We start from the raw sequence: 16370 nt of genomic DNA on the forward strand, positions 1-16370 counted from the left end.
TTTGTTGGCATGAGATTGATTAAATTGGTGTTAGTATAAGAACATTGTCCAGTTTAATTGGATGTTGGCAAACTGCTACCGTGAATTATATTCGATAGGTAGTTATTTTTTAAAATGTGAATTAATTTTTTTAAAATGTGGTTTGCTGTTTTGTTGCCGATACACATGTTCAGTTTGTTCTGTCACTCCATGAATACTATTTTGACATGAATTTGTGTTAAAAAAAAAAGCAAATGATTTAGGTGTGTTAGCTTTTTTTCTCAGCCAAGTTGGAAAGATCAATATGTTGGCCTGGGCATTGCCATCAGAAATCATAAGGGAGAATTTGTAGCTGCTGCTGTAAAGAAATCCAGTTTTAATGACAATGTAGCAATCTGCAGAAGCTGAGACAGTTGATTGGGGTCTGGAAATTGCAAAAAATGCAGCATGTGTCCCTCTAATTGTAGAGTCTGATTGCAGCTTCTATGTGGCATGACTACACACGTAATGCATAATGTCTACCATGTAATTTTTTATAATTATTTTGTTTAAATTATGTGTTGTAATATATATCTTAATTATAATGTAAAAACAATGACAATGTAATTTTTTTTTATTAATGCTAAAACTAAAATTTATCATCATGTAATTTTTTATAATAATTTTGTTTAAATTATTATGGTATATTTGTGTATGTATTAGTTAAACAATTATTTTGTAACAATAAACATGACTTAAATGCTTAGTCGAAATTATTTTTGATTTATCTCCAGCAAGTGTCGCAGAGATGAATGCTACAAGAGATGGAATTATATAGTGTAAAAACAATGACAATGTCAAACTTCTTTTTAATTAATGTTAATTCTTAAACTTTATTATCATGTAATTTTTTTATATTAAATTTGGTTAAATTATTTTGTTGTATTTTTGTGTATTAGCTAAATAATTATTTTATGACTATAAATATAATGTAAATGATTAGTAAAAACTGTTTTTAAAAAAAATATTACCAAACACATATTCTCTGTTTTTATCATTTTCAACTGTGTCTACCAAACGCATATTACTGTTTTCAGTTTTAAAATATAGGATACAAAAAATGATACCAGACGCATATTTAAATTCGAAATACAGTAACTGCAAAACACCATTTTCACTTTCGTTTTTATTCTCAGAAAATACAGATTTAAAAACAATACCAAATGGGCCTAAAGTACCTTGAAATGTATGCCTAATCTAACTCTTTGAAAACAAAATTGGGCTTCGGCCATAAGACTAGCCTCGGCCCAAAAATACAATACTTTGGGCCGACCCAATATTTTTTACCCGACCTACGCGGAACATAAACAGTGATGGGAACAAAAATCTCGTGTGTTCACAAAACAAGAATCAAGGGCGTGCCTACTGCCTTGCAACAGAAAAAACCCAAAAACTGATTAAAATGTCGGGTATGGAAAATGTAATAGAATTTTTTTTAAAAAAAAATTAGCATATTAATTAATGTCAGGTCCTAACAATCGTTTCTTAAGTATTCATATAATTCCAAAGTGGCGGGTAGATCAAGCAATAACTATATCCCGGAGTAAAATTAGCAAAACAATTTTGTCAAAGCAAATATCAACTGACACACATTCTTTATTTGGTCGACAGAACAATGCCGAATTTAATCAAATTCGGTGCAAATTTAAAAGTCGGTGGCCGGTGGGGCAGTGGCTAGAATTATTGCAGTAAAGATTAAATATATTTCAGTAAAAGTTAATTAAAATAAAACGACAGGAAATTGCATGTGCAAAGTTGGATAAAAGTTGAAGTTCAACTGTGATGTGATTTTTACATCAATGTTATATACAGTGCAGTTAATGCCATTGGTGATACCATCATCAGCTTCCCAAATGGGTAGAAAAATAGTTACTGTAAACCTGTTAAAAGTTCAAAGAAGTGATTGTATCACTGTCAGTACCACTATATAAGCATTGTGCAAGCTACTGCATATGTACCAATCACTTGTAGAAATGATGATGGAGCCTAAGGGAGGTCGAATAGCCAGCGGCACTGAGTATAGTTGGTGTCGAGCCGTGCCAGGCGGCACCGGCATCGCCGTCTTGGCCATCCTTACATCCAAGGTGCCTGAAACCTCCGGGCTTCAAGATGCCCTAAACAAGCTACAAAGCTACCATCCAATACTGAGGTCTAGGCTTCATACAAACCCTAGCAAAAACACTTTCTCTTTTGTCACATCCCCTACTACATTTATTCAAGTCAAGTCATTCAACCTCTCATCAACTTCTAAGATCTTAGAAAGTTCAGAAAGATTTTCTATTGCACCCCTACAACTTATTCTTGAACACGAGCTTAATGAAAATGCCTGGTGCAACCTCAAGTGCACTAGTACAACTGACATGTTGTACGCGAGTTCTTATGCGTTACCTGATGCAAAGTGGGTGGTGGCGCTGCGGCTTCATGTCGCGGCGTGTGACCGGACAACGGCGGTGTCTTTGCTTAAAGAGTTGTTGTTGGTGCTAGTTAGCGATGATGACCAAGAACAAGAAGGGAGAGGGGAGGTTAATTTGGCAATTGAGGCTCTTATTCCTAAAGGAAAGGCTAAAAAGGCTTTGTGGGCAAGAGGAAGGGACATGCTTACCTACTCAGTGAATTCACTCAAGTCCACAAATTTGAAGTTCATTGATGCAAAGTCGCCAAGATCTTCTCAAGTCGTGAGGCTTCAGCTGAACAAAGATGACACTGAACGAATACTTCTTGTGAGCTTAATTTTATTTAAAAGTACAAAGTTAATTCATTTTCTTTATAGCTCGTTGATAACGAATTTTTGCAGACCTGTAAGTCAAGAGGAATCAAGCTATGTGGGATGCTGGCAGCGGCAGGATTAATAGCTGCACATAATTCTGATAATCAAAGAAAGTACGCTGTGGCAACTCTCACGGATTGCCGTTCAATTCTTGAGCCACCTCTTTCTAATCACCGTTTCGGTAAGTTGATTAACAATTAGACCTAAATTAACACGATTTAGCTCTGTTAATGATCTATCTCTTCGAGGACAAAAAAAGATTGGCCAATTTGGTAACGAATTGGTTTCAAAACTCAGTGTTTCTGTACAAAATATTTTTGCAACTAGTCGGTAACAAATCATGATATTTATTATACTGTAAGTAGCAAAAGAAAAATTGTACACTTTGGTCTGCATACAGATGGCCCATGAAGAGTAGGGTACCATATGCATGCATCTAGGTATTGAATTCAATTTAATTTGTCATGTACACATGAAGCCCCACATTTTCCAATTCTTAAGAATCTGCAATTCGCCAAGGTTCATAAGCTTAATTAATACCATATGCAGAAGAGTAGTTATAGATTTTATTAGGTGGTGTATCCAGATACGGTGGGATTGAAAAACCTCAGTTTTAATAAGGAGTCAAACTTTGTGGGTACAGCTTCCAATTTTAGCATATCTTATGACTCTATTCATTTTCTAATAATATAATTGTGTAAGGGCAGGCATCTCCCTCCATTAATACAAACTAAGTGTGCATGTGGTCATAAATGAGGGTAGAGGACTAGATGGGATGTGGTCGTAAAAGTTTGGAGACTTAATACAATTAACTGAATTAAGTGTGCATGTGGTCATTAAAAGTTTTATTTGTGCAGGTTTTTATCACTCGGCAATAATGAATACACATTTGATCAAAAGAGGAGAAAAGCTTGGGGATCTGGCCAAGAAAATATACACTGCCTTTGCAAATTCAAAGCATTGCAACAGGCATTTCTCAGACATGGCTGATCTCAACTTCCTCATGTGCAAGGCAATTGAAAACCCTAGCTTGACACCAGCATCGTCCTTAAGATCGTCTTTCATGTCAGTCTTTGAAGACTCGGTGTTTGATAGTTCTAATGAAATGCAGCAACAAGTAGGGCTAGAGGACTACATGGGATGTGCTTCGGTTCATGGCATTGGCCCGTCCATTGCGTTGTTCGACACGATTCGCGACGGACGGCTAGATTGCGTGTGTGTTTATCCTTCGCCGCTGCATTCGAGGGAGCAAATGCAAGAGCTGGTTGAGAAAATGAAGAGTGTTCTTGTGCAGAATGTGGGATAGCTAGAAATGCTGATGTGGTACTTTTATGGGTTCGTGCTTTATATTGGGCACTTTGGGTTATCTCGTTATTATGATGTTAAATGAAATTAATGTTTACCATCTTTTGAGCATTATTAATTATATTGGATAATGGTTTGTAATTTTGCGGAATTTTTATTTTTGGAATTTTTATTTTATGATATAATCAGCATAAATGATAATATTATTAATAATTGGTGAAACATGAAATTGATGATGGGCATTGGGCACTTCTCATCCGTCGAAAATTATTATATACACAATCTAAAAGATTTCATTTTCAACTGCCACATTTACTCATTAGCAACATGACCAAATTCATTAAGACATATACACTCAATTGCCGAAGTGAAAAAAAAAAAAAAAAAAGCACTACCAGCTACTACATAGATATAAAATCCAAATTTATTTTTCTTTTTTAGTGAAAAAAATTGAAATTACAATTATAAATATTATAATTTTATACTTTTAGTTGGTAGCATTATCAGTGAACATACCAACACACATTTTTGTTTTTCTAATGTTAGAAGGTTATGTTGAAAACATGTTCTTAAGCACTTTTTTTTTTTAATTACACAATTACGAATTCTAAGAGATTACTTTACTTTCATAGATATCAGTTAAAAAACGATATCGGAAACTCGAATCTTTCGTCTCAACCTTAAAATCTCTACAATAAATATGAAATCTCAATTTTAAATTTCTGATCATAAACTTAACCTAAAAGCAGCGCATATTTCCTCTAGAGGTAATAACATTTAGGTCACTGAGGTTTATAGTTCCCCAAATAATGATATAGTTTATTTATTTATCAAAAAAGGCCCTTAACTCTGGCTCATGTTGGAATGAATGAAATGCATTTTAAGCGGGTTTTTTTCATGTAAATATTCGAGTTTAAATGATAGAGAAGATTAGGAGGGTTAAAAATTAATTTAAATTTTTTTCACCCCTACTTTTAAAGAAAGATAATTAGTTAAAACTTAAACATATAAAATAATTATTCACTAGTCGTATAGTGACTAAAGAACAATAACTAAAAAGAAATGGAGTCATTTGTATCAATTAACAATTATGCATATATTTAAAAGTAAATTGAGTCTATAGTCTGTCAAAACTTTTGAGTTGGGCCGTATCAAAATCAACAAAGTTAGGGATCTTAACATTTAAATTCTAATATCATGTATCACTTATGTATTAGATAATAGATTTTATACCTAATTAAGTTATTTAATCACAATTTAATAATGAATCTCGCATTAGTTGAAATTCAAATTAGGACTTAAATTTTGAAATACCTAACATTACTCTATCAAAACTAATGTAAGAGGTAGGTATTGGCTTTTTATCTATAAAATCAATAAATCTATAAATGTAATTTTTCTTTTCCAAAGACGTTGTGATTCTGTAATTAAAATAAACTTGAGGTATGTACCGAATATAATTGAAAAATTATGTCCTCTGTCGAAACAAAGTAAGCGCCTAATTGGGGACCTAGATGTTATTATCTATAATTTAACTAACAAGATTATTTGTCTTTTTCAAAAAACACACTACTCTCCTTACTTCATCACTCTTCTTAGTTCTTCGCTCTAAGCCATGGCCGAACCACGCAAAGAGCGGAACACCGAAGCGCCCGAGCCCATGGCTCGACCCGTGGGCGGCACCGAGTACAGCTGGTGCAAAGCCGTGCCTACAGGCACAGGCATAACCGTCCTCGCTCTTCTCCTTTCAAAACACCCCAACATTCAACGTCTCCAAACTGCCCTCAACAATCTCCAAAATAACCACCCTATCCTCCGCTCGAAGCTCCATTCTGGCGCCGACGCCAAAACCTTCTCCTTCATCACACCCCCCGAACCTCACATCCAAATTCAACATTTAGATATCTCATCAACGTCTCAAACCATAAGCGACAAAACCGGCGCCGTCAGTCCGTTTCAGTTAATCCTGGAACACGAGCTCAATCGAAACACGTGGACTAATCCCAGCCACCAATCAAACACAAACAGTGACAGTAACTTGTTTAACGTGAGCATATACACGCCGAGTGAGACTCAATGGGTTGTAACTCTGCGGCTGCACACGTCGATATGCGACCGCGCATCGGCCGTGGCCGTGTTGAAGGAGCTGCTGAGGTTGATGACGGGGAGAGAGGAAGGAGGGATAGAAAAGGAATATGATAGAAAAGGCGAGGTTAGTTTGGGAATTGAGGAGTTTATTCCGAGTGGGAAAGCTAACAAGCCGTTCTGGGCGCGTGGGGTGGACATGCTTGGTTACTCGCTGAATTCGCTCCGGCTGTCGAATATAAGTTTTGTGGACGCTGATTCGCCGAGATTTTCTCAGGTCCTGCGGCTGCAACTGAACCGCGATGAAACTGGGAGACTTGTGGAGGTAAGTAGTTTTATTAAGCTCAATCATTGTCGTTAATTTTTTACCAGCATTTTATGATCGTACGATCATAATTCGCGCATCGGTAATAATGATCTAGTATGCGATGTGTACTGTCTTGCGATCTTATCATTATCTGCATGTGGTTATAAAAATGGGACCAATCTACGTTACAGACTCTGTAAGTAACAGCCTGTGAGTTGACAAGATGATATATGGGTGCGTGGCACGTGGACGGCGGATGGAATGGGAGATTATATATGAAACCTGCCATTTCGGTTTTCTTCCAATGATAAAATGAAACTGCTGTTTTCGAACTCGGCTTTGCCAGGTTCATCTTCTTCGGCAGTATAAGGAAACTGCTTCAGATCCGATGCAACCATACTGTAATCATCAGCCTTGGATTCACAGATATATCTCTCATATTTCTTAGCCATATCTACCCACGAACAACCCATCATTTGTATTTTCAATAACCAATTCATCTCTACCACGTCCTCTTCGCTGGTCTCTTCATACTTCTACATGTTTTCTTTGCCGGCTATCGTTTCCCCAATATTTTTCATAGCCACCCTGCTGATCTTTGTACAACTCCGACCAATTTTCAGTGATATTACAGTGAAATTAACATTAACTTTTCCAAATAAATTACAATAGGAATAAACTAAACTTGCTTTTTTTTATCGACACCAACCTAATTAAAATACAATTAATTCTGTTAATTTCTCCAACCACGTGGTCTTTTGTTACTTTTCACATCCGGTTGCACATTAACCATTAAAGCCGGTTTCCTATGCTTTGGGTATTTTGCCCCTTATTTTTCTGACCGTTTGCCAACCCTCCATCTTTCTCTCTCCACATCAAACGATTGAGATTACAGGTCTGTTACTTACAGAGTCTGGAACGTAGTTAGGTCCTATAAAAATGTCCCCAATAAGTCACTGTACCGTGGGTGAATTGACTCACGGAAATGTTAGTGACTAGAAGGAGCCGTGACAATTTTGTTGGTGTGTAGGCCGAGAAATTCTTATTCTAAAGGCATATTCCTTCAGCTAGGAATAGAATCATATTGGTTTTGAATTGAAATTTATGTCTTGTTTACTTGCTCCTTTATCATCAGTAGATACATTAAACAAAATAAATGTAACAACGTGAATTTACTGCTGGGAAAGTTTTTAATGAGGGTGCTCTTAGTGAGGGTGTGTTTTTGTCGTATCTGTGACAATTTTTGAAATATTTTCGAATTGTAAATAATATTTTAGGATCACAATTCTGTAGTGTATTATTAAAATAGACAAAATATTTTTCATCACCAAACATTAATTTTGTTCACAAACTACATTTTTTTATAAAAATATTAGTCGAGTGATATTGAAGAAAGAAAGTCAGATTTTAGAGTAGCACTGGGCCTATTACCAATTCCATTTCGTGATTTGCAGTATATTTTTTTATTTTTCAGGTTATGGACTCCTTGTGAAATTCCATATTATATGGTGGATGATTGAATCTTTTTAGTGCCACTGTTGAACTTACTGATAAAGCAATAGGCCCAATTTACGCAGGAAAGAAAAAAAAAATCACATGATTCCAAATGAAAAAGCTTCATAGTAGGGCCCAGTTCATCGTTGTTTCTGGCTTTATCCTTCCAACCTATCCAAAGTTGTCTCCTTTCGTCGTGATTTACATTTCCCATTTTGTGTCCCAGTAGAGATGGATGTGGGGCAACGTGCTCACATGGAGGTAGACATTTCTCCCATTTATTAAAGAAGGTCCCATTCCCAACATCATAAGTATAAAGATTCAAAGCAATAATTACAACCACAATCTCTGTTCATTTAATGAAGCACATGTACAAATTTATTCAGAGCTGCGCCTTGGCCCCCTAAAAGACTTGGTTTTTTCTCTTGACAAAATTTAATGCCCTAAGCTTTCGGCAGGGCAATTTGATGCAATCGCTTTGTTATTTAGCCATCCATAATGCCATGGGCTAGACCTACAGCCTTAACCTCGATCTGTGTATATATATCTATCTATGTATTGACATATTTATCACGTACTTTTTAGATGTTTGAATCAGTGATTGTTATTCAGGCAATATATTAGGTTAATTATTTTGATTAGTAGCTGCTTGAATTTTGGTACCATGAAAGATATCTTTTCGAGGTTAAACAATGATACCAGGTGGAGGATGAGGAATTGATTAAGTTTTCTTAGTTCAGAAATAATTTCTGAGACGAAGGATAGAGTCATAGAGGGGAATTAAAAATGTGAAAATAAAATATTTGATTCTTGGTAAACCAGCGAGCTTATATGCATCTTGTATTTTAAATTGTATATGTTTATATAATTATTGTAGAATAACATTGCTTAGACACACAGTATGGCTGAAATAAGCATTTTATTACCTAACTTACTGTTAGTCAACCAGTGCGTTTTAAGTAGTTGCACGCTTAAACTTTTTTTCGCAGGGTTGCAAGTCAAGAGGAATCAAACTTTGCGGAGCTCTTGCTGCCGCTGGATTGATTGCAGCCCGTTCTACAAAATACTTTCCTAGTCATCAAAGGGAGAAGTATGCTGTTGTTACTCTCGTTGACTGCCGTTCAATCCTCGAGCCTGTTCTCAGCGACGATTATCTTGGTAAGTCCTAGTTCCTACCCTTAGTGATCAAACTAAAAACTTGTTTATTATGCTGCATTTCACCTAGGTCGCATATCCACATATCCAAAATTGGTTCAGGATTTTACCATTCTGCAATCCTGAATACGCATGATGTAAATGGCGAAGAAGAACTATGGGAGCTGGCAACGAGAAGCTACACATCTTTTGCGAATGCTAAGAATTCTGACAAACATTTCACAGACATGAATGACCTAAATTTTCTTATGTGTAAAGCCATTGATAATCCCGGTTTGACTCCAGCTTCATCCTTAAGAACTGCCGTCATCTCAGTATTCGAGGACCCCATTGTTGATGAAACAAACAAATTGCATCAAGAGATTGGCCTAGAAGACTACATCGGGTGCTCGTCAGTACACGGAGTTGGCCCCTCTATCGCAATATTCGACACAATACGTGATGGATGGTTGGATTGTGCCTGTGTGTATCCATCGCCCCTGCATTCAAGGGAACAATTGCAACAATTGATTGATGACATGAAGAAAATTCTTGTAGAGGGTGGCAGCTTTGGGAATGGGGAGACGGGGGAGTGAGGAGTTGCAATTATTCTTTTTGGGCTTTTGCTGTTAAACCCATTTCAATGTGTACGCTTGGCGCAAGGGCTAGCAGCTAGCCCGTTGACAATTTGTAAGTTCCCACAGAGAACTTGTTGGATCAAACGTGCCCATAACGTTCGTTGAAAAAATCATATCGAGGGAATAAGCATGGCCATCACGTCTTGAAAACTAGTTTAAAATGCAAGTGAAAACATAATGGTATTTCCATAAAAACCCATTCTGTCAAATTCATGTTCGTTGAAAGGGCGAGCCAGGAAAATGAGAAGGGTTCTCTGTTCAAGTAAGCACGACTTTGATAGTTCATTAGAAGGCTTACATGTATAAAAAGGCACACGTGAACAAAATTTTTATTAGATATTTAGACGAACATACATTTATGGACCTACTTCTCCGGTACATTGTCCTTTTCATGCACCTATCGGAGATCACGGCCAGCTTTCTAACTGTTAACAGCACCAATCAGCACCAAACTCTCTAATCGAAGCCAAGCCACCTTTTGTGGCGGATATGCTGTAAATTTGCAACTCATAAATTGGAAGACAAAAGCAAAAGAAGGGCAAAAGCTGCCTTGCTACTCAATTGAATCTACCGGAAAAGTTGCCTAAAAAGGCACTACAAAACTCAAAATTAGCAGCCCAGGAAGTGCTGGATTTCATACATATGATACAGATCCTAATCAATCAAAAACAATTTTTACTTCCACAGTTAATCTAATTAAATAAGCTCTTCCACAAGGTTCCCAAAATCAAACCTCTTATTGCTGCATTCAACAGCACTAACGATTTCTTGAAACGTTGAAACGCTGCATGGAACAACTAACCTATCCTTTTGTTCAAAGCCAAACTCATTATATGATTTCTCCAGCAACATCTTGAATAATGGATGTGAAAGAAACCCGGTTGGCACGACAAATCTCTCTTGCTCTTCTCCTACATAAACGGCAAAGAACCCCGTTGGCGTCGTCGCCATTGATGCCATGTCTTCATATTCCTCAAGCAAACATTGCTTGTGTGGTTGATTTTTGTCACCTCCACTCATAACTTTAACTTTCTTGGCTAGTTTCTTGAATGACGCCATCTTTTTTCCTAGCATTTTAATTCTTTGAACTTCAGAAGGAGAAAGAGAGCTAAAGAAGAAGTGGGTGGATGGGAATGGGGGAGAATTTGTATTGAATGTTTGGAGGATGAGTCTTCAATCTCTACTATAACTTATCAATAATTGAGGATCAGTATATATAATAAAAAATAATAACAAAAGAGTTCATAGCACTTAGTATGGAAATTTCTCTTCGCCTACTTTGACTTATGAATGATTTGGACTTTAAAGCAATCAAAATTCTAACTTAGACTTTGGAAAAAGTAGAGACGAATGGTTGAATGGAAACTAAAGTTCTATGTGATGGGTCTTAATGCTTCATGCACATTTGTTGATAATAATTTATTACCTCAAATAGTGGCAAAAACATCAACCCTTTCGATTGCTCTATGTGAATGCATAAAATCCATCGATAGTTTTGTGGGGATTATCATTTGCTATTGTGTTTGCTTTGATTCAAATGCCAACCACTAATTAATCATTATGCCAAATTGCTAAGTACTTCATCAATTCACGTTCACATACCAAACAGATGAACCCCACTAACTCCTTTTGGTGAATTGGAATCTTATTCAGTCTATGATAGGCAAAAACAAAATTGGGAATCCTTCAATAATGTTGTTTTAAGGGTTAATCAACTGCTCAAAGAAAGGATATTCGGAATAGTGAACACCCTTTGCCTCTTCTTGTCTCATTGTTTGTCTAGAAGGTCCAAGGAAGTGCTTCATCTTCTTAAGTCTAAAGCAACTAATCTTATAAGAATAAAATATTATGAGGGAGATAAAGGGAGAGTTGGGTGGATTGGTAGAGCTTGGTGGGTGGCCATGATGACTGATGAAAGTGTGAAAGCTTAGTTAAAGAAAATTTGGGTAGTTAAAGGAGAATTATAAATGGATTATATTATATTATATTGCATTTTTTAACAGTTATTAAAATAGCCAATGCTAACTTCCAAATTTGACTCAACGTGTAAGGAGGATAGAATTTGGAAGAAAAAAAAAAAAAAAAGGTGTTAGTGACCCACTGACCCTCTAGTCACGCAACAAATAAAAAAAAAGATAAGTGCAAAGGCCGGCTTTTGTTATTGTGATAGATGTAATAATAATTAATAAATGAGAATAATTGTTAGATTTAAGAAGGGATGCCTCCCCGCGAAAGAGACAAAATTAAATTGAAAGCTTTAAAAGCAGGGCGGGGCCGGATTGGGTTGACTCCGGTGGAATCATTACGTCAAGCATGGCAATTTATACTGCGGTGGCCATGCCCGACAAATCGTACAAGGATCCGTCCTTTTTACGACGTCAATCACGGGTCGGATATTGAGAAAAAATAATAATACTATGGCCAAAAGCCATGAATTATTATTAGTCAATCTTAAGTTACAGTTAATCGTAATATACAATTTTGAAAAATCTTGCCCGTTTAAAGTGTTAAAATTTAATCCAACGGTTGATGTTTAATTTGCCCAAAAGTTGTAAAGGATGGGAAACCGGCTGAATTGATTTGCTAATTTAACAATTTTTTTTTGTCTCTCGACTAACTTATTCTTTCTTCTTCATTGTCTTTTGTAGTATCTTTTCATACTTCTTAACAAAAAAAATACTCAAATAAGAGAATAACGCATCGTTCTCTATACCCCAATCAAGATTATCACTAAGAATTGAACTTTCCCTACTCTTTTTTTTCGAGTACTCTTTAGAAAACACAAAAAACAACCATTTCTCTACGGCGGAGACAACAAAGAAGAAGGTGGATCCATCCATAAACTTGGAGAACTCAACGGCGAAGAAAATGAACTGAATTTTGACTTTAGCTTTGATTTTGTAGAAATAGCAACAATAGGAATAAAAGTAAAAATAGACCCATATCGAGAATTTTCTTTAGAATTAATTTCTCAATATGGGTTCTATTTGGACTCCAAAAAAATGACCAAGGGAGAAAAAGAATCACAACTAAAAACTGGTTTTACAGTCTGCACGTCGGGTTAATGACCCACTGACCCTCTAGTCACGCAACAAATAAAAAAGATAAGTGCAAAGGCCGGCTTTTGTTATTGTGATAAATGTAATAATAATTAATAAATGAGCATAATTTGTTAAGATTCAGGAAGGGTCGAAGGGATGCCTCCCCGCAAAAGAGCAAAAGAGACAAAATTAAATTGAAAGCTTTAAAAACCGGGCAGGGCCGGATTGAGTTGACTCCGGTGGAATCATTACGTCAAGCATGGCTTTTAATACTGCGGGGGCCATGACCCGACAAATCGTACAAGGATCCGTCCTTTTTACGACGTCAATCACGGGTGGGACAATGAGAAAAAATATGTAACATTCACAACTCAACTTATGAGAACCACACAAATTATGAGACCCATATAATTGTAACATAACAAAATCCAAAATAACAATACTATAGCAAAAGCCATAAATTATTATTATTATTATTATTTGCTACAGACTGTATATCACATGAGATGATTCAATGAATGGATGTGGACAACATGATTTATTTTATATTTTATTTAATTAATTTTGTTATTTAATTTATGTAAAAATTTATAATTATATCATTACTCATTGAAAAAATACGCACTCAAGAAAAATCAAAAACACTTTCGACATAATATATGCCTATAATTAGTAATTACCAATGAATTGAAGAGTTTTAACAAATTAGAACCAAAAATTTGTGAAAAAAAAAATGAATGGCACCCAATTGCAATTTGACCTTAAAAACAATTATGTGTAAAATTAGAAGTTATTTGTTATTTGGATGATAATTACATTTTTCCTCACGTGATAAAACACGTATTATTTTGCAATAATACTATAACAATGTTATTGATAATATTGAAAAGGCAGACCTAGTCATTTTCTACTAATTTATTGATAGTTAGTTCGTCACCTTATTCAATTTATGTGCTAAATATTTAGGTTGCATCACAACAAATTCATCAATCAATATACATTAACATATCTAGTTCATTTTGTACTAGATATCAAAGATATACTTAATAATATTATTTATTAGATTATGACTTATATTGACTCTAAAGAATCAAGGAAAACGATATGAATTTTGAAATTAAAATATACTTTATGCAAAAAGAATTGACGTTAATATCGAAAAATTTTAAAAAGCCAACAACAAATAACCCCTTTTCACCCAAAAAAAAAAAAAATCCATTAGAGTAAATCATAATCAAGGGGTAACAATTACATAAACCTAAATGATGGAGGTGTTTTGTAACATATGTTTACACGTAGGGTGTCTCTCACATTTATGAAAACTTTAGGTATCCGTTGGCTGTTTTCCCAAATTACTGTGTTTTAAGTTATATTACTTGGTATTGATGCCTAAATTTCAGCGGGTGTTTGGTCTAGTGGTATGATTCTCGCTTCGGGTGCGAGAGGTCGCGAGTTCGATTCTCGCAACACCCCGCTTATTACTCATTTTGCTGTTCCGAAAAGTTTTGTTTAGTCAATACTTAGATTCATGGGCTCCTCTGAGGCCCAGTATCTGCTTCGGCCCATTAGGCCCATCAAACTACCAATCAATGCTTCTTCGCTTTCAGTTAGGGTTTTGTCAACATAGCAAAACCCTCTTTTCACAATTATCGCTCGCTGCAGCTCACTCGCTTTGCTTTCTTCCTTGCTTTTCCTCTGAAACGATCCGCTAAGCTTCGACAATGAGCAGATCAGGCCAGCCTCCGGATCTCAAGAAGTAAGTGCCACGCGCTCTCTTTCTCTGATTTTACGGTTCAAAATTATATTTTCTTTTCTTTATCTCGTAAATTCTAATTGCGACTTTGCCTTTTTTTGTTCTAATCGCAGGTACATGGATAAGAAGCTTCAGAGTAAGTTTTTTTTTTCAACTAATTAACGATCGTTTGTTCATGCTTACTTCTCCGTGTTTATTTACCTTGCAAAATAAAGTGTGTAAATATATTTCGTGATTCTGATTTTTTTAGGTTGCTTATTAAAAATAAAAAACTAATTAAGGAGGTTAGAATTCTGTAGATTCGAGAATTTGCTTACTTTGCTGTAATTATCTTAGATTGTGTTTATAATTTTCAGTTGTGGACCATCATTGTAAACTGGTTTTAATTAGATCCGTTCTGATGTGTTTTAGAGCTACAGTTTGTGTGGTTTTATCATTCTCGGGTTTCACAGTATGCTGCTTAGGATCTGTTTGGTTGTTTGGTGCTAAGAAATAGAAGCTCTAGTTGTAAAATAAAAGGTAATAGTATTTGGTAAATTTTTGTGAGCTGGGTTTCTAACAGTATTATGTGTTGATAAATATAGGTTTTTTTATCAAATAACTATGGGATAAATTACTTTTAACTTTCAAACCGTGGTTACAAGTGTTTTCCGAATGGTTTATAGCTGTGTTTAGCGCACAGCATTGTCAAACAGAGTCTTAGTGTGAAATTTAATTACACAAATTGAGTGTTTGGACTGCCATTGTCATTGGCAAAGGTAGTACTCTTCCTGGCTGTTAATTTCCCTTTAACAGTGTGGTGCAAATACCGTGTGATTCTTCTGATGATATGCCTAAGCAATTTTCAATATATGTGCTGGTTATTTCAGCATATAATATATTGTCATGTGCTTGTCTTTTGATGTCAACATTTTCTTACCCGTCTCAGTGTACATTTGAGTCCTATTTGAATCTTTGACAAAATTTAGGATGTGTGCTTGTCTGTAAGATTGATGGCATACTATCTTGTTATGTGATGCACCCTCCTTTATAACCATTCAAATGAGAAAAGGAATTAGCTCTTTTGTTTCTTCTTTCGCGGACAACTAACATTCAAATGCTTCATTATTGCCCACCATAATATTTTGTGGGTTAACATATGATATATAAATTGGAAAGGTCTTTAATTTATTTCGTATTGCAGTCAAGCTCAATGCTAATAGGATGATTGTTGGAACACTTCGTGGATTTGATCAGTTTATGAATCTTGTGATTGACAACACAGTTGAGGTCAATGGCAATGAGAAAAATGATATAGGGATGGTGGTGAGTGTCTTTCTCCTTTTCCTTAGTTTGCTAACTTGTGAGGCTTCCATTTGAGGTGATTTTCCAGAAGGATTTCCTAATTGATCGGTACCAAATTTTATTGCAGGTTATCAGAGGGAATAGTGTAGTCACTGTTGAAGCCCTTGAACCTGTAAGCAAATCACAGTGACGTGGTTTGCCACTGGGGTCGATGTAATGTGCTTTCTGATCTTCTTTGTGTACTATTATGAATATTAAGGCTGTTAGTGTGCAATGGGAGATGTTTCATGCTGTGGTACTGGTACCTGAGAAAATTAGGCCATTTTCTTTGTAATGCTTATTCTAAGGGAGCTCGTTTGAACAGGTAATTAGAATTAATCATTGAATGACCAACGGAATGAATCAGCAAAGATTTAACACTTCGATACACTTGTGTGCCACTTTCTGACTATATGCTGGTCAAAAATGTTGCCATTTTCCTGAATAGAACCTGCAGGTGTCCATTTGCACGCTGGATGGAATTGTTTGCCATTCTTTCTTGTTA

General features: G+C 35.7%; 4 protein-coding genes and 1 non-coding gene across 5 annotated transcripts; 4 read left to right on the forward strand and 1 right to left on the reverse strand.

Annotated features, from left to right (window-relative positions):
* The first annotated feature begins 1823 nt into the window (after nucleotides 1-1823).
* Nucleotides 1824-4232, forward strand: LOC18039801. Its single transcript, XM_006430100.2, has 3 exons — nucleotides 1824-2738; nucleotides 2813-2966; nucleotides 3643-4232. The coding sequence occupies exons 1-3, from the start codon at nucleotides 1971-1973 to the stop codon at nucleotides 4089-4091; spliced, it is 1371 nt and encodes a 456-aa protein (XP_006430163.1). The 5' UTR covers nucleotides 1824-1970; the 3' UTR covers nucleotides 4092-4232.
* A 1346-nt stretch (nucleotides 4233-5578) lies between these two features.
* LOC18039786 lies at nucleotides 5579-10128 on the forward strand. Its single transcript, XM_006430103.2, has 3 exons — nucleotides 5579-6500; nucleotides 8966-9134; nucleotides 9234-10128. Exons 1-3 carry the CDS (start codon nucleotides 5706-5708, stop codon nucleotides 9704-9706), a joined length of 1437 nt encoding a protein of 478 aa, XP_006430166.1. The 5' UTR covers nucleotides 5579-5705; the 3' UTR covers nucleotides 9707-10128.
* Nucleotides 10129-10444: 316 nt separating this feature from the next.
* On the reverse strand, nucleotides 10445-10807 carry LOC18039306 (auxin-induced protein 15A). Its single transcript, XM_006430102.2, has one exon. The coding sequence runs from the start codon at nucleotides 10805-10807 to the stop codon at nucleotides 10445-10447; it is 363 nt and encodes a 120-aa protein (XP_006430165.2).
* A 3383-nt stretch (nucleotides 10808-14190) lies between these two features.
* TRNAP-CGG lies at nucleotides 14191-14262 on the forward strand. The gene has a single exon. It is a non-coding gene; the product is annotated as a tRNA-Pro (tRNA).
* Nucleotides 14263-14400: 138 nt separating this feature from the next.
* LOC18039305 (probable small nuclear ribonucleoprotein G) lies at nucleotides 14401-16370 on the forward strand. Its single transcript, XM_006430104.2, has 4 exons — nucleotides 14401-14545; nucleotides 14656-14678; nucleotides 15726-15847; nucleotides 15954-16370. Exons 1-4 carry the CDS (start codon nucleotides 14511-14513, stop codon nucleotides 16014-16016), a joined length of 243 nt encoding a protein of 80 aa, XP_006430167.1. The 5' UTR covers nucleotides 14401-14510; the 3' UTR covers nucleotides 16017-16370.

The sequence above is a fragment of the Citrus clementina genome, unplaced genomic scaffold, assembly GCF_000493195.1.
Source record: "Citrus clementina cultivar Clemenules unplaced genomic scaffold, Citrus_clementina_v1.0 scaffold_6, whole genome shotgun sequence".
In the NCBI taxonomy this organism is placed as follows: domain Eukaryota; kingdom Viridiplantae; phylum Streptophyta; class Magnoliopsida; order Sapindales; family Rutaceae; genus Citrus; species Citrus x clementina.